The sequence below is a fragment of the Diorhabda carinulata genome, chromosome 9, assembly GCF_026250575.1.
Source record: "Diorhabda carinulata isolate Delta chromosome 9, icDioCari1.1, whole genome shotgun sequence".
Classification (NCBI taxonomy): domain Eukaryota; kingdom Metazoa; phylum Arthropoda; class Insecta; order Coleoptera; family Chrysomelidae; genus Diorhabda; species Diorhabda carinulata.
Window position 1 is genome coordinate 7537920 of NC_079468.1, and position 21818 is coordinate 7559737.

Sequence of the window (21818 nt, forward strand, 5' to 3'; positions counted from 1 at the left end):
CTTTAGTTAGCCCAAATAGAAATTGGGGCAAGTTTGATACGATAAATTAACTTTTCCTGGATATTTTTCGCAAATCTAGATGATATATTTGATATAAATGGTATTCGAAAGAATTGGCTAGTTTAAGCTGATAATTCCAAAGAAAATCTGTGGTATCAACACTTAGTATGGAATAAATTGGTTTAATACGATGTTAAAATTTCGGAAACCGTAATCTTGAGAAGTCTCGAACGATTCTCATAACCTGTGAGTCTATATATTGTTTTAGGTAACTTAGATGATGAGTAGTAATATTTTTTTTTTATTTATTTATATGGAGTGAAATTAGCAATTACTTACATTGCACTTATTTCAACAAGTACATCATATAACCTCTTGTCTGAAACCAAGCAGTTCCAAGATCGAACCAGTAGTAACTTATTAGGGGCTACTTTATTCGTTCTATCGAGACCATTTTTACAGTATTTGCTATGAAAAATGGGGCTTGAACTACGCATTAAAATTAGTGCCTTTGTAGAAAATAGGTACGGAATGGAATGTCGAAATCTATCTATATTGATAATATAGTAACGAATCAAAAGTGGAAATGAGTACTTTAAGAATGTTGAATGATAAATTGGTCCTTCGACTTTAAAAACAGTACAAAAAGAGGACGTCCTTGTTAAAACAGTTGATTGGAGAACTGGTAAAATTTGCGAAACGATTGAGAAGAAACAGGGATTAAAATTTAGCCATCATTCCTCATGATGGGTCGCACCATGCCATAAGTCATGAGGCGAGATTTTTACCGTTAAAATTTATTAGTCAAACCTCGTCTTCATTAAAATACTCAGTACCATGCAACTTCTGAATGTGTTGGTGAACAATCTTTTTACCTCAAAGAAGCGATTGTCTATTCAAGAGCTTAGTACATGGAAACTCTTATGGGATTTTGGAAAGCATTTCACCAAATTATTTGCTATATTTTTGTCTACATTTGCTTACTTAGCGATTCACTAAACTATATTTTGTCATGATTTTTTCAGGATTCTTGATACTAATAGAATTAGTACAGTGCTGATGAAGGACGTTCCAAAAAAGTTCTCTAGACTTCTATTTATGAATCCAGCATTGTAATAAATGTATTGCTATGGGTAGCTTAATTGAAATTTTTCGTTACCATTTTAGATTATTTTCAATAATAAAATTATACTATTAGAATAAGTACAGTGCTGATGTAAGACGTTCCAGAAAAAGTCCTCTAGAAAATGTATTGCTATGCGTAGATTAATTGAAATTTTTTGTTACCATTTTAGCTCATTATCAATAAAATAATTCACTTATTTTTTATCAATCATCTGTATAATTATTTCGAAATGAATTTGTTGCGGGTAAATGGAGTTAACTTTGGGATATTTGATTAAAAAAGCAAAGAAAAAATGAACGAAAATTTAGAATTTCTATTCACGACAGGATCCATTATCTTTGGAACACACGAAAAATCACATCACCTGATCATTTCATCGTTAACCTTTTTCATCATCAATAAGATGTTCAAAAAATCCACTTTTATTTTTCTTCAGTGGTGGTTTCCAATTGAGCCCAGATTTTCGACCAAGAGCATCATCGAACACTTCTTCGTGTGGCCGATTGTCCCCGATACCTTCTGTAGGAGTCGAACCCGACTGGGCGCCACACAATCAATTTAGCAACCAAAACTATAGCCCAGATATAGTTTCCAGCGGTAATTATTCACCCGATCAGTTGGCTGGTAATCTTCAACAAGGGATGAAGCTTGAACCAGATACATATTTAGGGTGAGAATGTGTCGTTACACGACTATTAACATTTAGGAATAAATGGTTAAATACACCCAGATATTGAGAATATACATATTCAATATTATCGTAAATTAAGGGAAAAAATAACAATTTGTTGTAAGTTAGTATCTGTTGCTTTGGTAACAAAAAGTGGAAACAAATGCGTGTAAGTGGAAGCAAGAAATTCAACTGTTAAATTGATAAAAAATGCCGCTAATCAATTTTAATATATCTCAATAATTGAAGTTGAATATGTAATTTTTTCCTTAATTTCTGCATATTTTTACATTATTTTCTTAAAAACAGAAACATGTAAGTATATCTCATATTCGAAGAAGTCGATTGCTCCAATTTTAATAGTGAAAAGTCTAATTTTTAACGCTTGTATGACAGTAAGATGTTGCTCATTTTATATATTTGAGATCTGAAGTAGCTGGGTATCCATAGTATGTAAAACAGAATCTTAACTGCAAATAGAAATATGAATATTTAATTCTTCTTTGCAAATTTTTGCATTATTAACATTGGGGAACAAAATTTGAACTTTGTTAGGTCACACGAAATTCACTTATATTTTTAACTTTGATAGATTAATTTTAGTGAAAATAAGATACTTAAAAATTATTAGTCAAGAATGTACGAATAAATATAGTTGAAATATTTCAACAAATAATAATTGTCTGAAACAAGAAAGAATTTAGTATTATCTGTAATATTTAGATCTTTTTAACACCCAACAGTAGTTGGTCAACATTTTAGGGTTCCATTTGTCTTGATAGCACTTTTATATCTGTAAAATAGTCTGATATAAGCTCTTCCCGTGCTCATAGCTAACAATTAAATAAAAATTTGCTGTTAGTCTGGGAAGTGAATCTTTAATGTTGTAACCCAATGCTGGATATGCCCACAATAACTCGCTTAGAAACTCTTTGTATTTTTGGAAAATTTCTATCAACGTTTTTAAAAGACTTGCTCATCTTTAAAGATCAATCAATTCTTCTCCAAATTCTTGATCTAGATTCTACTCTGAGTGAGACTGCTCCTTCGTTATCAACAGTCAAATATTGGGTAACACGAGTTTAAACGAGGCCCTACGTCCTGCGAAGATCAGCAACGCAGTTGTCAACCAATTGAGGTGACGACTCCAGAAATATTGAAGAAAATCCACAAAGTGTACGCAAGATGGCTGCCGCGTTTGCTCACATTGGAACAAAAACAGCGTCGTGAAGGTGTTTCCATAAAGTTTTGGCAATGTTTCACAGAAAACAAGTCGAATTTGTGCGCCGTTTCATAATGATGGATGAAGTGATCCAATCACTTCACACTCGAAACAAAAATGAATCAAAACAATGGACTGATAAGGGAGAACAAAAGCTCCAAATAAGACAAAGACCGTTCCGTCTGCAGGCCAAGTCATGGTGTCGGTTTAATGGGTTTAATCGGTTAAGCAAAAACGGTTATATTTGGCTAAGAAGAAAGTGTTGTTACATTAAAACAATGCATCAGCTCACACATCCGTTATTGTAATGGCCAAAATCAATGAATTAAAGTTTGAATTGCTACCTCATACACCCTAGTCGCCAGATTATACCCCCTCGGATTATTTTCGGTTCCCAAACTTGAAAAATTTGCTCGGTGGTCAAAGATTTTGAAACAGAGAGGTAATGTCGGCAGCTAATCGCTATTTTGAGAAGCTTGACGATTCTTATTATAAAAATGTTATCTAACTTATTGAACATCGTTGAGAAAAGTATAGAGCTAAAAGAAGATTTCTTTGAAAAATAAATATTTTTTTCCAAAATTTTTGTGTTTTCTTTGTTGGGCCAGGTACTTCTGGGACCATTCTTGTATATACAAAGATTCACTCCCATTCTATCCTAGCGCTTTTTTCTGCCCAAGGTTCATAGATATTCGCGTATGCCATACTTCTTTATGATAAAGGTTTCTTTTAACCTATCTATTCCTCTCCCTCTCCCCTAAAAAAAAAACTTCCTTGAATTGTAAATTAAAAAATCGTTGCATCAACAAATGGACAGACACTAACTTGCGACTGGTGTTCATAAATAGTTTTCATCTTAGTCCACATTTTAGAAGACATCTTGCATGACAAGACATGTTTAATGACTTGCTCCTCTAATTTTGACACGATGATTTCTTGTACTTTTGTGTCTTTACCCCTCCATTCCTTTATTCCACTCGGAGAAATTGGTCTTTGTTTTAAGCCACAATTTAAAACTATCCTTTAGACTGAATGCAATGTCAACTTTCACGACTTTTTACTCTCCTTGAACTTTTCCCAAAAACTAAGCGTCAAATGGGCCCATAATCTGTTACCGATATGTATATCGATTTACATACGAAGGAATTTGGGGATTTCTTCTCCACAGAAAGAGTTTCAATTGTATGATATTCAGATTTTAACTTAGAAAAAACGAGTTCATGGAAGTATGAATTTGAATTTGAAAAGCTAAATCAAGTTTCCAATTTTCGGGTATAATATTTTAATGGTTGGTTAGTAATACGGATGGTTAGTATTATTAGTAGTTTTATGAGTAATTTTCTCATTGTTCCAAATGAAAATGTCTTATTATTCACTTCAATTATTGAGAAATGTTAAAAGTTTCAACAAAGAAGGGAAGTTTTAGTTTTAGGAATCAATCATTTGAACTTAATTAGAAAATGAATAGAAAAAAAAAACTGTTCAATCAAATTGTGTGCTGTTTTCGTTAAAATGATTCATTAAAAATAGTATCAAAAAATCGACGAGTAGAAAAAATTGAATTGAACTTGCATAGCTTGTGTGATTTCTAATTGCATTCCTCCAAGTCAATTCCGAAAAAGCAAATGGATATTGGTATATAAAAGAGGCGACGAATGCTGGAATTTCATTTTATTATTTGTATTAAAACCGTTAAAAACCAATGCTTATCGCATTTTTAATTTTAAACAGTTGAATATATTGGTTATATGAGCTTTTCAATGCTTTTTATAGATGGAGATGCTTCAAAATGAATAGAAAATATTTATTGATCTCACATTGTGGCTAGTGGCATATTTTGATTACAGAAATGTACTAGAAAAATTAGGTTTTATAGTTTAAAAAAATATTAAAAATAAAAATAGATAGAAAAACATATTTAATCTAAAAAAAAACATTTATTTTTTAATTATTTTCCAATAAGCACACAATAATTTTCATTAAACGTATTTTGAAGTTCTCCACTGTGACTTAATTCTTTCCTGCCTGATTTGTGTGTTGTCTCTTTATACAGAGTTTCGCGAAGTTCAAAAATTCAAAAAAATTATCTCATTTAACCAGTTTAAAAAAACGGTGATATACGTGAATTGATTTTGAAATTTTATTTTAAAATGAATTTTTTACAAGCTTAATGCCCTCCATATGACGTATCTTTGCATTTTGAGTGGGGATTCAGATGAAGGGTTGGAGAAATAAATTTCATTTCATTGGCAAACAATTCGCAACGAACAATCACGTATTTCATTGTTTTTTATATTAACTTTTTTACTTGTTTGTTATGGAGTGGATTCACAATCTCAAGACACAATTTTGATTTGAATTTTCAGGTACTTAATTATATCAAATCCTGTTCAAACTTAAAATATACATATTTTTTGTTTCTTATATTCTATTTTTACAGAAAAGGCTTAATATTTCAGATTAATTTCAGTTTGAGGATTTAATTCACATATCCAACGTATTGAAGAACGTTTGAAAATTTATTTTTGGGTTGCTACTTAAATATTTAAAATCTTATTAGGTGCGTTCGCGCAACTCTGTATAAATATGCTTTGTAAATGTATCTTTTGTGTGTACAGTATTGTTCATTCGTCTTCTTTTGCTTTTTACTCCATTCAAATTTGTTGTGGGCAATAAAGATTCCGAATAATCATGAAATATTTCAAAATGTTCATATAGAGTTGTAATATTGTTCAATAGATCGATGGGTAAATAGTATTCGTCATAGATCTATTAGATGGGTCAAATAATATTTGAATGGTTGTTTCTTTACAGTTTACACGAGAATAGATGCGTGTTTGAATGTTATATAGTGTCAATTCGTAAAGGTACCATTTTCCATATTTTCTATCATATAGAAAAGCCACGTCACTATTTTTCTTTAAAGAAATAGTTTTTTGATTTATAAATAATTTATATAGACCCTTTTTCGAGGACAGACACAACTCTGGCGTGGCTCTGTTTATGTGTTAATTATTACTTGAAGATGGTACGTTTTCAAATTGACATCATTGACGTCAAGTACGTAGTTTTGAAGGATTTCCTTGGTTTCTTTAGACAGTAGAAATTGTAATAGTATCATCAGACAATCATGAGTTATTGGCTACAGGCGAAGCAATATAAATTCCTTCATAGTCATGAAATGAAAAAACCTACGATACAAGAATCTTTGAAATCAGGCAAAAACATTTCAAAAATTTAAAAATCTACAGAGTGTCCCATTTTTTTGTCCTCTATAATACTCACATCATTTATAATGAGTAACCCTATACCTACGCTGAAGAAAAGTATATAGGTATTGGAATTAAGATATTTAGGTTTGTTTCACAATAACCTATGTGTTAATCGCATTGTTCTTCAAGCATATACTAATAACTATATTATTTGCGGCAACACTTGAAATATTTTATTGTTTCATCAGTACAATAATGAGTTCCTATTATATTTCTTTAATTCTATAAAATGGAAATTCGAATCGCCATCCGAAAGGTAAGCCTGCATTGTTCAATATGAGTTGATTCTTGCATACACTCATAGCTAAAAAATGTTGAATTTCAATTTGGTGTGTAGAAAATTAAATGGAATTAAATAAAATAAAAAAACAAAAATCAGTTTTAACCTAATTATAATTGCAATCAAATGATTAAAATTCATTACTCAGTTGAGCGACATATTAAAAATTTTACAAATTTCGAGATATGTTAATTTTTAAACTTTTTTTTTCACATCACATCTATAAACGATCTACTCGTAAGATATGTTCTCAAATGTATTCAAAAGTTCAGAACAAGACAGATGAAATATCAGGTGAATGTATAAAAGTTATTGTAATGTTCTTTTTATTTATTTGAACAGTTTCTGATTACAAAACGCTGGGATGAATTTCTACGGTGTACTTTACTTATGTAGATTATGAGGTGTAGCTATTAAATAACGAGATTAGCGCTGCAAAAATAAACATATGCATCAAAGATTAGTAACTGTCAGCTGTTTATCCTGAAGCCTACTTTTTCGAATGCGATGCCTACCGTGTCTGTAGACAAACCAGTGTAGCCGTGAATATTTTCCTCATATTTTGTCCTGTTTCCGAGATATTTCCAAAAAGTGATTTTTGGGGCTCCCAAATGAGAATCGAGATGTTTAAACTTTAAACCTTTCAAATATATGCCTAACCAAATAAACTTACATCGTTTGCCTTTTGGATTGCAATTCGGCATTCCTCATTTCGCCGTACTACTTGTAATGGTATAATCGTAGGTAGAAACTTTTAATTTAATAATTTATTTGATTTTTATCACAAAGTTTATCGAAAAATTGTCAATTGTGTAATGTATGTCTACGAAATTAGTCAGAATAGCTAATGTGAGAATTAAGACACTTCGGTTGCGCACACTAATGAAAAAATAGTACATGTTACTCGAAGTAGAATGCTTCATTAAATGTTTCGCTCAGATTAGAACGCTACGGCAGTGAACTTCGGAGCTCGAACACTCTCTACTCCTTGTAATATCATGTACTGTTTTCTATGTAAGGCTTCTTTTGTATTGTTGTGTCTAGTTGGGTAACTGCAAATGTATAACAAGATTTTTTTATTGTCTATATGTTTAGAAATACAATTTTAATTTTCAGTTTTGGTTAACCTTTATTTTTAGGATGGCTGTTATAAGTAAGTACTGGTTAGTTCTAAAACAGGTAAAACATCATAGTATATCCGATCTGCGTAGGAAGTAACATATTATAATGAAGCTACTGAATTTCCATCAGTAAACAGTTTGATTCGAGTAGAAGGTTGTTAATTAAAAACATATCAACTATACAGAGATTATTTGAAACTTTGGTAGTTATTTATTCTTCATAATTATCTTAAGAAGAGCGGAACAAATTTAACATGATACTGCTAGTATTTCAAGAATGAATTCCTTTTATCAATATTCACGTACAAAGAAAATCTGTACAGGGAGTTAATTTGAAAATGTAACACCCTCTCTATTTCACTACCTTTAGAAAATTAAAAAATATGCAAAGCCACTTCAGTTTACTTTCTAGAAGGACCAACCATTAAATCTTCAATGGAAACGGCTGACTAGCCGCCTTCGAAAAATATAAAAAAACTGCATTCTGTTTAAAATGGATGAAAAAATAAAATTTTTGGGAAGTTTGAAAAGTATTTTGCAAAAAATGTATAGAGAGAAATTTAAAGGAAAGTTGGTTAAAAGGAACTATTACTTTCTAAGAATTAGCTAAAAATTCGCTATTGCGTATTGAAGAAATTCATTTTTCAGTCTTGCCAAGAATATTTGACTTTTTATTTACCTACTTCATGACATTCGATCTAACAACCATAGGATTGTAAGCTGCAATCGCGAACCATTGAGCTATCGAAGCTATTTTATATTGGAAACCTCATCTGTATAAAATCTAAACACTAATACAGAATGACAAAAATGCATTACCAGCCAGACTTGAGCCCGCAACCACTTGACTCCAAGCAAAGATAAAGTGAATTTTTTTTTTGTTTTTTGGTATTTTGTCATAAATATCGTTTTGAAGTTAAATTCGCCATTTTTTGTTGAAATTATAAATCTTCATATTTCAACATTTTTCAATGAATCATCTATTGTTATGAAAACCGAGAAATTATATGAAATTTCAAATCAATAAGTTGATGAACAGCGAAAATTTGATTAAAAAATTCAATCTAAACAGACAGACGAACTAAAAAGTAAGTAAAATAAAGTATTGTTACGAAGTCGTCCACGATTTGGGCCGTGAAGCCGGTCCGAACCGGCGAGTTGTTATTTTTTTTAGGACTAATTTCTAGGAAGGTCTTTTTATTTATTTGTTTTGTTTGTTCACTAGTTTATAATTAAATGTCATAAGGAAAAGGAACGAAGTAGAAAAGTAACCAATGAATTTAAATAAATTATAATAAGTTAGTTAATTCTAGTGTAAGTGCTTAAATAAATTAGGTACATAAAAACGGTGTATATAAATTCACCGTTAAAAAATAATTTAAATGAATAAGGAACTATGAAAACCATTACAGTATGTTAATATAGGTGTAATGTGGCTTTGCATATTTTTGGATTTTTTGTAGAAGTAGAAATAGAGTGGTATGTTTACATTTTCCACTGGATTTCTCGCGAACTGCTAAAAAGAGGTGTCAGTTAACCTTCTTTCTGTTCAGTATTTAGGAGGCTATGTCTGTCACTGGTAAATGGTGGAATCAATTGATTTGAAAAGCAGTCGTCAAAATGGTTCCTCTCGAATATAAACATGGGGTAAATTTAATTGTGAAAAGGCTACTGAATTGACTAGGTTGTTATATTTCTACCAAAGTTTCCTCGTATCTTGTATGCATTTATGAATCAATTTAAAAATATTTCTAGTTTCACCCATGAAAATGAAACTTCGTGAATACTAGGAAATATTTAATCTCAAGAAAATATTGTATAATACTATTTATTTGTGGTTTTGTACTAATTAGTTATGTTTATTTATAGGTATATGAATGGTCAAACAGCACAACCTCCACCACCACCTTATTCTGCTCCTTATGATCAGTTTCCTGGATGTCGGGACCTCGGTGGAACCATCCATGCTACATCTCCTTACGGCCTTACACAATGTCCGATACATCGCATTCAGTCATGTTCTTGTTTACAGCCCATAAAAGTAGAGGTAACAATTTACATCAATTACATGTATTTTAGATAAATTTACAATCATTGGGCGTTCAAAAGAGAACATATAAAAAAATGTTGTTCCATAATTAATGTAAATTATCAGTGTTTTTTTATGTTGCATTTCCAAATTTTACTACGTATTACTTCTAGCTTCCCTTGTATTATAAGAGGCTTTTGATATAAATATTCTTTCGGGGTATAGTGGTTCGATCGTTGTACTCTAGCGATCTGTGATAACTGTAAATGGAAAAAAAGGCTTGATATTAGCGACTAAAACTGATTGTGGCAGTAACTGAACTCAATTTCATTGCAAGTGAAATTTGAAAGTAGATTCTGTTTACCTTTTCGAAATCATATGTATGTATTGAAAATGAAACACATGGGTAACTAACTGGAGTCATTTTATATGTTGATAATTAGTTTCCTCTGCACAAAATGAAAAAAATAATCATGAATCCTACTTAGAATTCAGAATTTTGCATAATAAACAGCTCTAACTTTCAGTTGAGCTCATAAACAGCTCTAACTTACAGTTATATAAATCGAAATAATTTGCTTCCTGCCACTGTTTCAAATGTTTATGACCGATTTCTATAAAAGTATTTGATTGGTGTTCGTTTCATAGAACTCATTTTTTTCTTATTTCAGAGTATGTCACCGGCGGGAATGTCTCCATCTTACCCACACTCCGAACCATCTCCCGACCCTCTCAACTCACAATATCTAATCAACAGAATGCAACGACCTCCCTCAAGTAGTCCTCCTCTCACTCCACAACCGACGCAACAGACCATACCCTCGACGATGATGGGACAGATGATGGCAGCGCTCAACAATAGCGCCATCTTAGATGACCTCAACATTAACGTGGAATCATTGCAAGGGGGCTTTGATTGTAATGTCGAAGAATTAATTAATCACGAACTGAATATGGGGGGTAGTTTGGACTTTAACTTTCCCAATCAACAGCATGGGATACCCGCAGTTGGTTCAGCACAAAGTGAACCTCATACAGGAAACACGGGTAGTCAACCTAGCGCGCCACCTACATATTCGACTGCTGTAACGACACCGTCGTGGGTGCATTAACGAAAAAATTTCAGGTTAGAATTTGTTTAATTTAAATAGATTAATGTAACACATCTTAATCTTGAATGTAGATTACAGACTATTGTTGATGTCTCCATTTTTTAATATAAAATTAATAGTAAAACATAATGTCATTTCGAAGTTAACCAAATTCACCTCCGTAATTATCGTGCTTCGAGATTTGTTCAAACTCCCAGTCCAAAAAAAAGTTGGAAAATGAGAGTAAAAACTTGGTAATGAGTTCGAATAAGCGGAGTTGACAAGGGAAAAATCTCATCTTTCCATTAAAATGTCATGCTCGAATATGCCTAATTTCTAAATTGGCTAAACTTAACTTCCCCATAGAGGCGGCTGATTCAGTATGCTCAATAAATTTTCCTAATGCTATTAGCATCCGTAATGGCGGCTGCTTAACTTTGATTCAATTGTCTTTTGTGACTTTTTGAAGTGCATTTCATTAAGTTGTGAATTGTTAATGGAAAAAGAAAAATATAATGAGATTTCGGTAAAATGACTGGCACAAAAGATATTCATGTTTTCAGTAACGGTTTGAAGTTTTTGTAAAAACAGAAAAGAATTTGAAACATCATTAAACAATAATACCATTTATAATAGATTAAAAAATAGTTTGATTTTTGCCTTCTTCTTCCATGCATTTGATATAGTAAAATGATTCTAATAACTATAAATTTTAGTCCTTGCTTTGTTTAAATTCAATTTCTCTAACTGACCTACAAATATCGACTAATGCAATTAGTTCCAATCAAATTATGGAAATTAAATCAAAAACCAAAAGCCACATCGCAATTGCTTATGGTTTTCCGCAACAAAATTGAAAAATATAAGGGTAGAAATCACTGGTATGTAATTTATTAACACTCATAATGTAAAAAGGAGCACAAATATTTGCAGAGGTACAGGGGATTTCGTTCATAATAAATATTATGTATTGATAATTTCGAAAATGTTCAAAGATCTCGAATGAAAAGAATGATGAAAGTTTATTTCACAATTGAAATTATCTCAATAAGCAGTGTGATATTGTCTAAGACCGTCTTCAAACCATATCTGCCTGGGTTCAAACACAAACTGTTATCTAAATTGCAGTTATAATATGGCAGTTATACGAAAAGAGTAGTATGGTATATAATTGATTTCATTTCCTTCGTGAAATTGTTCAATTCGCTCTGATCATTCACAAACTTTTTCACTTTCAAAATAAAACTTCACTTTCGCACTGCGCAAGATCCGGCGAATAAGGTAGATGATCCAACACTAGAATGTTGTACTTGACTAGAAACCTCTTGAGGGCGGAATGAGCCATGACTCCTCCTTCAACAATTCAGGTCTACCCTTCTTATTCTTTCATGGAATTTAGTAAGAGATAATAATATTGGTGAACAGTTTCATCTTCAGGAACCCAGTGAAGGTATATAATTCCGTTAATATCGAAAAAAAAAACAATCATCTTCGCTTTGAATTTTGATTTGCTTATATTCGCTTTTTTGACTATTAACGAAGTTGGATCCTTCCAGTGGAGCTTTATTTCAGGATCATAGATAAAAAACAAAGTTTTATCACATGTCCACAAATATTGAAGAAAATCCACAAAGCAGTACTGGATGAACGTTAACTGAAAGTGCGCGAGGTAGCAGATATAGTAGATATTTTCAAAAGTGCATATGTTACGTCCCAAGCCCGATCTTGTACGGAGTCGAGCTTCGTACAATGAATTTGTACGAAGTCCGATCTGTACAAGCCATTTTGTACGAAGCCGAGATTGGCGAACTTCGGACAGAGATGATTGTACGAAGTCGACTCTATACAACGCTGGTTGTACGGAGTCGGAGCATCGATACTCACTCGGTAATGAGCGCGCTATTAGGATGTTAGTAAACACAAACGTAGTTATTGTGATTGAAAGTTTGTTCTCCGGCTAGTTGGCTACCATCTATTGTTAGGTTAGGTTAGGTTAGGTTGCGTGTACTACTTCGGAATAACGCGGTCATTACCGAGTGAGTATCGATGCTTCGACTCCGTACAACCAGCGTTGTACAGAGTCGACTTCGTACAATCATCTCTGTCCGAAGTCCGCCAATCTCGGCTTCGTACAAAATGGCTTGTACAGATCGGACTTCGTACAAATTCATTGTACGAAGCTCGACTCCGTACAAGATCGGGCGTGGCACGTAACACATACATCACATTAACTGAAAATTTGGATATGAGAAAGCTATGAGGAGAAAGGGGTGCCGCGTTTGCTTACAATGGAACAAAATCGGCATCGTTGTTGTTGTTGTTTCCATCGAGTGTTTGGCAATCTTTTACAGAAATAAAGCCGAATTTTTACGCAATTTCATAACCATGATTGAAACGTGGGTCTATCACTTCACACCCGAAATAAAACAGCAATGAAAACAATGGACTAAAAAGGGAGAACCGGTTCCAATTAAGGCAAAGACCGTTGCATCTGCAGGAGTCGATTTTTTTGGATACACGTGCACGGTAATTTTCATCAACTATCTTGAAAAAGGAAAAACTATTAATGGCGAGTACTATGCGTACTTATTACAACATTTTAGCGAAAAAATCAAGAAGAAAGGCCGCATTTGGTTTAGAATAAACTGTTGTTTCATCAAGACAATGCACCACCTCACACATCTGTTATTGAAAGAGCCAAAATTTATTAATAAAAGTCTGAATTGCTACCTCATGCCTATTATTGCCAGAGTTTACCCACTTGGATTATTCCCTGTTCCCAGACTTGAAAAATGGCTCCGTGGTCAAATATTTTCCAACAATGAAGAGGTGATGTCGGCTGTTAATGGCTATTTTGATGAGCTTGACGATTTTTATTATAAAAATGGTATCGAATTTATTGAACATCACTGGGAAAATTGTATGGAGCTAAACTAAGATTACGTTTAACGTAACAATGCCACTGAGAGTAACGGTCTCTTCGACATCTTCTCACCACGTTCCATTTTTTGTAAGTCTTTCTGCTTTAGAATTCCCTTTCATTTGTTTAGTTACCCATCAGAGGCTTACTCTAGTGTCACGCAACCAGGAAACTGCCTCGCGATATCACAAGGCAACCTTGCTATCTGTGAGATTGGAAAATATCTATGTGATTCATCAATTTCTTTTAGTTCCAAGATAGCCCTTTTTATTATCTAAATTTCTGCTTGTAGAATATTACATCCAGTTTTCATTTTGAACGATTTTTGGATGCTCAGTTTCTTTGAAAACACAATGGTTCCCGTTCCATTTTTGCTTATTGACCTTCAATTGAGATTTCTTTTATATCTATAATAGATTTCTCATCGACTTCTCTTGTAGAAATGTTTATTTTTATGCTTTCCTTAAAACTCGATTTTATGATCATAATCCGTGTTTTCAGCTAATATATACTTTTTCCTCATATTTTTCCATTATAATAATTTCTACACAGAACTTCTAGCTGATATTTTCAACACAGTTGAGTCATTGACAACATACTCATAGTTATATAGAAATTAATTTACCTTTGTTAAGACCGATGAACAGAAAATAAAGAAAAATACATTTTTCCCCTTATGGAAATAAAGCTACGGATTATAACAATAACATAATAATAATTAATTGTTAATTCTTTCATTGCAAAACCAAAATACATTCTATTACTGATCTTCTAATTTCGGTGACAAGTGTCTGTGATTAATATCATCGTCTCGAAGTCACAGCCATCGTGATTTGTTTAACGCACATCTAACCGAGATTAATGCGGCGGGTCGGCAAGTGTACATGGCGCGGTGAATAGTATTCGTAAAAATTTTCAACGGCCATAGCAATAACTTATACTAGATGGAATAATAACTGCTAGGAAGCGATGCGCGAATCCATCATGCATGCAAATTTTGGTAGCTCGAAGATTTATGCTAAATTCTAGAAATAGGGGCTCCGACTGTAGAGTTCAGGGGGTTCTTTATGGAGGGTTGTATTTTGGCTTTAAAAACTATTGCTCGAGATATTTCTCGGTTAATTTTTTCAATAATAGATACTATTTTAACTGAATTAATGAAGAATATGACCAATTAATAGCATTATTGGAATTGAAAAAGAAAAATATCAAACTATATATTGTCAGTATCATCACTTTTTAAATTTATATTAATGATAACAATCGACCAATTGAAAGTAATGACTATAAATGGTGAATGGTTTCAGGTTTATAATGATATCTTTCGGGAATATATATCTAACGTTGTAGTTTGGTATAAAAGTGTTGTACGTAGGATATTTTATTTTTCATAATAATATAAAGAAGTGAAATGAATTCCATTTTTAGAAATATTATCCCAAAAAAATATGCAGCCAAAACACTCTAATACATATTTTTATGACAGAAAATGAAACTGAATGAATTCCCTCGCATTTTTTCAATTTTTCCGTATTATCTATCAGATTCTATTTATAATAAAAGGTACATTCTCTGATGAGAAATTTCTATCAAATGTTTAAATTAATCGAAAAATGTCATAAACTTAGTTTGTACAATAGTTCATTTTCTACAAAAATTTGTTTTTTTTTCAAATAATGCTTATTGGCTTAGGAGTTATGGAGTTATGGAGAAAAATGGAATTTGCCATAAAACTATTGAACTTTAACCTTCAATATCTATCTATTTAATGGCGATATTCACACAAAAACATAAGACATCTTTTTATTAGAGCGTTAAAATGCAAGTGCAAAATTCTAAAGGACCATTATCCGAAAGATGATTTAAATATACGAAATTTTTTCCTAATATACTGTGAAAAAAATAGAAAACTGTTAAGTCCTCATTCCCATTGAAATAAATGGCTTATATTCGATAAAAATTTTCAAAAAACGATTTTTCGGTAGTACTAGTAGAAAAGATAATTTTTGGTCCCACACTAGTAAATACAAAATTTTGGATCAAGTTTATGAGTTTATAGGTTATCTTCGTACCTCTGCTTAAGCGCGTTTAAAATGTGTTTCATATTCGAATTGAAATTATAGCGTAGTCTCGAAGAAGAAGATACCACATAATCATGGGTAAGTCTTGAGTGACCGAAATTCAGTCCTCTTGAAGTTGGATAGTATCTTGAAAGGCCTGCTAAATTACTTGGTTGAAAATAACCTATCTAGTGTCGTATCTGGTATCAAGAATACCATTTTCCCTGTTCTGCTGCCACACTATGTCCTTGACATCCCTCTTTGATTCTATTCTTCCTAGTTTTCCTAACTACATCCATTATTATTACCCATCATACTAGGCCGATATTATATTATTTGTACGTCTTTCTAATCACTTGTCTTGTTTTCTTCACATTTTCACATTTTGTCGGTGATGGTACATGCAGAAGCAATTTTTGAGCGTTAGTTTGCCAATTCGTTCCTCACAATGCCAATAGGATAAACAGTTATTATACTTAAAATATATATAAATATAAATGATAGCTAATTCTTCCGTGTGGATGCTGCATGCTTTTTCGTAAATGTCCAGTATTCCAACGAGTATATCCACTTTTTGACCAATTCCATGTTTTTTTACGTCGAAAGATGTTTAAATCGTTTCTCGTCCTTAACTTATTCATATCAGCTCTTAAATCATTCATACCACTTATAAAATACCCATTATTATCTGCAGAAAATTGAAAAAAGTACTTATTCTACATGAAGATCTTCTGTTTCAAAACTCTGTTGGGCTATTTGGGATAATAATAAATTTTTTGTGTTGCTTTTACCAAAAAAACATGGGAAGTGAAATAATTGAAAATTCGATATAAATCATCATATATTATTATTTAATATCAAATAAAAATTAAAAACTTATTATTCCATACAAAACTGAAATAAACTATCAGTATCGAATGTATCATCTTACGATATACTGACTCAGTCCTAATAAAAAGAGCAGATTCCAATCACATATTATGTATGGGTCAAATATAAAATAAAGTACTGTAAACAAAGAGAACAAAACATCAATCTTGGAACAATTAATATCTTCCAGATTATCATCTTTAGAATTCTACGACCACAGCAATAGTTAGGAGTTACTACTTGAATTTCAATTTCAACTGTGCTAGATTGAAAATCAATGTTCTACAAACTTTACTTATGGTTTGACTTACGTCTTTAATAAAATATGTATTTGAACACAAATTGCTGTTTTCTTTCTGATTCTTACCGATGAATCAGCATTTCAACCTGGAGGTTTGTGCTACATTCATATATAAAGTTCCAAAAAACTTAAAAGAAAGACTTTACGATGCTTTAACTCAGTATCTTGGTGGTAAGCTGACATTGGAAGTTTGAGATTTGTCATTTTTACTATATAATTTGCACCAAGAATATTGGGTTCAATTAGTACTCAAATGTATTTTCCAAATTATCTTAACTAATTTTTTCTTTTATATTCAACATCATTAGATTTTATGTTTAATATGAAATACGGTTTGTGAGTCTTAATGTTCAAATTATTTGGAAGTCGCCACAAGAAAATAAATGTTTTTTATAGGTGGATAATTTGAAAATATAATTTTGTTATAGCTAATTACTAACACAATATTTATCATTGGTTCAAATGTTTTTCTGTTCACCAACCGACATTTCCGTCACTATTGTAATAAATTGCATTATATCGATGTCCTCCAATTGCATTTGAAAGTCTCCTTTGATTGGAACATTTATAGAAAAGGCACAGCGCTTGTTAGCGTTTGATCCTCTTTCATTCCTTCAATCTGTATTGATGTGTAGATATTTCATACCGATTTGATACGGTTATATGTATCTAGCATGAATATTGAGAATAACACGTTTCACAATGGTAATTGGCGAAACGTCCTTACATATTCCTTTATTCCATATTAAATTCAATAATTCAACAAGTACATAACGAAGGTTATAATGTACAAGGATGAAATTTATGACATGAACCGAATACTAGTATTGAATTCAAAATTAGTGCCACATATGAACTTATTGGTCAATTGCAATTCATGTTATTGGTTGTGTTCAAGAGTGTTGACAATGTTGCAGCTACGTTGCTTTTGTGTGATTTTATTTGATTTCGATTGGATACCAGGTTGCATCGAAACGAAAATTACCTATTATGTTATGCAAATAGTTGATTTTGAGTTGTTGAGAAAACGTATCTTTATGGAACCTATTGAATTGTGAATGTCATAATTGAATAGAACGTCCATATTCAATAACTAAATAATGATATAGTTGAGTGAGTGGGTGGGTTGGACACCTCCCGATGACGTTGTCTACTGTTTCTATCTTCTACCAGCATCAGCAAAATTCCAGATCATCCATGAAGCCTTTAGCATTGAATGGGGTCTTAGATAACTATGTCATGTATGTGCTGGTGACACAAGCAGCAAACCCATCTCATTCTAAGTGTTTCCATCCATCTTTGGTTTGTTTTGCGAGCACACTTCTAAGACTACACTCGATGTACTAAGAATGAGCTCTGAGCCCATTGATGGCTTAGCTGATCCCATTCTGATAAGCGAATAATCATTGCCCTTATTCTCCAAGTGACCAGGAACCAACCGAGCTGGACGTTGCAGACTTTACACACCAGATCATTTAGGAGTTTTTTGCACCTCAGCACAAGCCTAGATCACACTACATGCCTTTATAGTAGCTCTCGTGTCTAAACAGTAAGAGAGTACTGTTTTTCTAAGGCGTCTATTTTCCATCACGGCTAATATTTGAGATTGGAAAATATTAACGTATTCCCCAAGAGCTGAATGAAAATGTTTGCAGGATAATAATCTTTATATTCGGTTAATTAGACTTTATAAAAGTAGCTTTTCAATGATATGATCTAAAAAACACTTGAGTATGTTAAATCACTGAAAGGTGGAAGAAGGTCGAAGAAAATTAGGATTATATTTTCACTTTGAGGAATGCAAATTTATAAATATGTGTAAAATGAATGGATTATTGCCATTTGGCTCTTTTATTATTATGTTTCCCATGTTGTAAATGACAATAAGTAAAAATGAATTTTTTATCACTATCTACTTTCAATACAGAATAATACTGATCATAGTAAGAACAGAATTTCTATACAAGGAATTAATCTTCTGTCCAAACTAAAATATGGGGCAATAAGTATGCATTCACATAAAATTTTATTGTGTATTCTATTAAAAAAAATCATTCATCAGTTTGTTTTCCTAGTCAAAATAAAATTAATAATTCAGTGGAAAAGAATATACGTTAAGTATCAAAAGCCTCAACAGTACGTATGCAAGAAATATTCATTTTCAGTAAAGCGAGTATTTTCAATTACTCACAAAGAAGCAACGAACAAAGCAAAGTGAAGAAAAATGTAATGAATTGAGAAACTAGCTTCAACTTTAGAAGATATATATTAAGGAGAGAATTTTTAAAATAATGTCTTAATAAGCTCATGCTATTATTTTGCACTAAATCAAGATTGTTTTGGAATTATTTTATTAAAGAAAATGCAGATACTTTTGGAAGTGATGTCAACTGGCAAAAATGATGAATATATATCCAATTTAATTGTAGCACTAGGCTACATTCGACTTTAAATGTAAAAACAGAAATAGTTCATCTTATATGATATTAATGTACATAATATCTTGAATATTGGTTTATTCATACTCTACAAACTATGATACATTATAACTTGTAGTTATTAGATTTAAAATTCAACAAGCTTCCATAAAATCTTTTAAAAACTGGCATCTAAATTTTTGGTAAGAAACTTAAATATGGAATACTATTGAACATATTAATGTATCTATCCCAGTTAGTCATCTATAACAGGGTCTTGCAGTTCGAGAAAAACTTGTTTTCGACATGCGAAAGTGATTAAAAACTTGAAAACTTGTCATGTATGATTATCTTTTTGATATCCTTAAATAATAATTCGATGTACATGCATTGTTCTTCTTTTTCGTTCCCTTAGCTCGTGAGTAGCGACTGAAGAAGCAAAAATTCATCTTTCATATTGTCTTTCATATTCACTGTTCTCGTCTATACTGAAGAGCGAAATGAGCTATTCATTGTATTCTTTTCCGTCTTCTTTCCAAATTTATGAGTTTCCTGGCTGCTTTACTGATTACTCTGTTCGGATAGCCATACTGATGACTGGTTGTCCGACTGGTTGCGCAACTCGGCTTCCTTGTCTAATAAAGGCTTAAGTTACCTGAATTTAATTTCATTGAGTCCCTAGATCGCTATAATTGTTTTAGGTGGATTTTGTTGTAATCGATAGCTTAACAAAATAGGATTCTCTATTAAAATTGTAGAGTATTTTTTATTTTCGTTCAAATAAATATTATATAAACCTTCATAGAAGAAATAAAGAAAGAAAATTTAGTCATTCTACTATTTATAGAAGCAAACAATAGAAATGCTTTTAAAATCAATATCACTGATTGCAGTTTTTGTTATATGGATGAACATATCGACAGGCAAAATGTAAGTAGGATTGAATATCACAATCTAATTTCAAATTCCAATTATAAGAAGCATCACCTACAGAATTAGTTTTAATTTTAGCCAACCAAACTAATTTTCAATTTTTCGAATTTCTTCAGTAACTCAAATTGATCGCTGCTTTTTCTGAAGTTCCTGAGTGTGTCCGTTACTCATTGGCTTAACCACGTGATATATTGGAAATTGATTGGATTTTTTCTACTAGTCCTGTTGTATTCGATTCAAATGACCATTCAAAATAAAAGATTTAATTTTGAACACAATAGAAAAAATATTTGTTCATTTCACAATTATTGGTTTGTTCATATTGCAATTTTATTTTGCTTTGATATAGGCAATAAACACGAAATTAAATTTTGTAATTTGGTATCCCGTTTTGATTTATCATATACTTGGAAATCGTTCGTTTCATAGAAGCGTTGTACACTTTGATATTGTGATATTCATACAAGTTTTTTAACTACAGTAATTATTGATATGCATATTTCTATAATAAATTGAATAATTACATAGCGTTATATTGATCAAAACACAATTTTGATTCGAAATGTGAAATTTATAAACCAAACATAAGTTTATCAGAATACTTTTCCTTGATTTTGATATAATGCAATGTAGAACCTAGTAGCAGAAGAATTATGATATTATTAATACAATATACGCACTACCAGATATTCTCAGGTGCCATCTTCACATTCAATTATCCTTTCTCCTTGCTTGTTTATATAGACACAAAGATCGCCGTCACATTCTCAGGAGGAAATGTAAACCAATATTTGTCGCGGCATTTGCCAGAAAAGTAGTTGGTGTCTCATAGCTGTCAGTAGTGGTCAAATATTTGGATGTACTCGTATTAGATGTATCTCATAATAAAAAAGAGATAATAATAAATTTAGTAAAAATGAGGGCTAAATTTTCCCGGTAATATCGGTTTTTCAAGCTAAATAAAAGGTGTGTTCGATGATGGTTTTTCCAGCGTTTTGACCTTTTTTTTTTAAATTTTTATTTCGTTTTGTTAAAACGCTGATGGCGTTGTATATTTAAACACAACAGAGAAATTTACATAAAGCAGAATAGTTGTCGAGTTTAAATTTGTAAATTGTTGCAGCGTCATAACATACATTTTACAATTTACTGCACGTCTCAAACACTCCTAATAGCGTTGATATAAATTTTAAAAAATGTAATATCTTCACTTTGTGCTTATTTCTTCTAGCAATGCGCCAATCGTTTGCTTACGTCACCAGCGCCGATGGAGTTTAACCTGACAAGCTACAATATTCACACCTTGTTAGGGTATCAAAGCCTGGATCGACAAAGGTTCGATATAAATAATGTATTATACAAAAATGTACCAGCATCACTATTACTGCACCAAATAAAGTATTTTTAAGTATCCCTAAGGGAGAAAAATTACGGAACAAATGGAGTGATGCAATGAAAAAAAATAGTGAAAGGAATACTGTTTTATGAAATTTAAGTAATCGGTTT

The 21818-nt window shown here is 31.8% G+C and overlaps 1 protein-coding gene across 4 annotated transcripts in view; it reads left to right on the forward strand.

The window, feature by feature from the left end:
* The window catches only part of LOC130898170 (forkhead box protein O-like), a 399489-nt gene that overhangs the window by 337129 nt on the left and 40542 nt on the right, over positions 1–21818 (forward strand). For 2 of the 4 annotated variants that reach the window (XM_057807246.1, XM_057807251.1), the window contains exons 3-5: positions 1563–1796; positions 9561–9738; positions 10392–10846. In XM_057807246.1, coding sequence (XP_057663229.1) covers positions 1563–1796; positions 9561–9738; positions 10392–10832 — 853 coding nt within the window. In that variant the 3' untranslated portion in view covers positions 10833–10846. Of the gene's footprint in view, positions 1–1562; positions 1797–9560; positions 9739–10391; positions 10957–21818 lie in introns of those variants that run through there. The other 2 variants (XM_057807247.1, XM_057807248.1) reach the window with 2 other exon arrangements.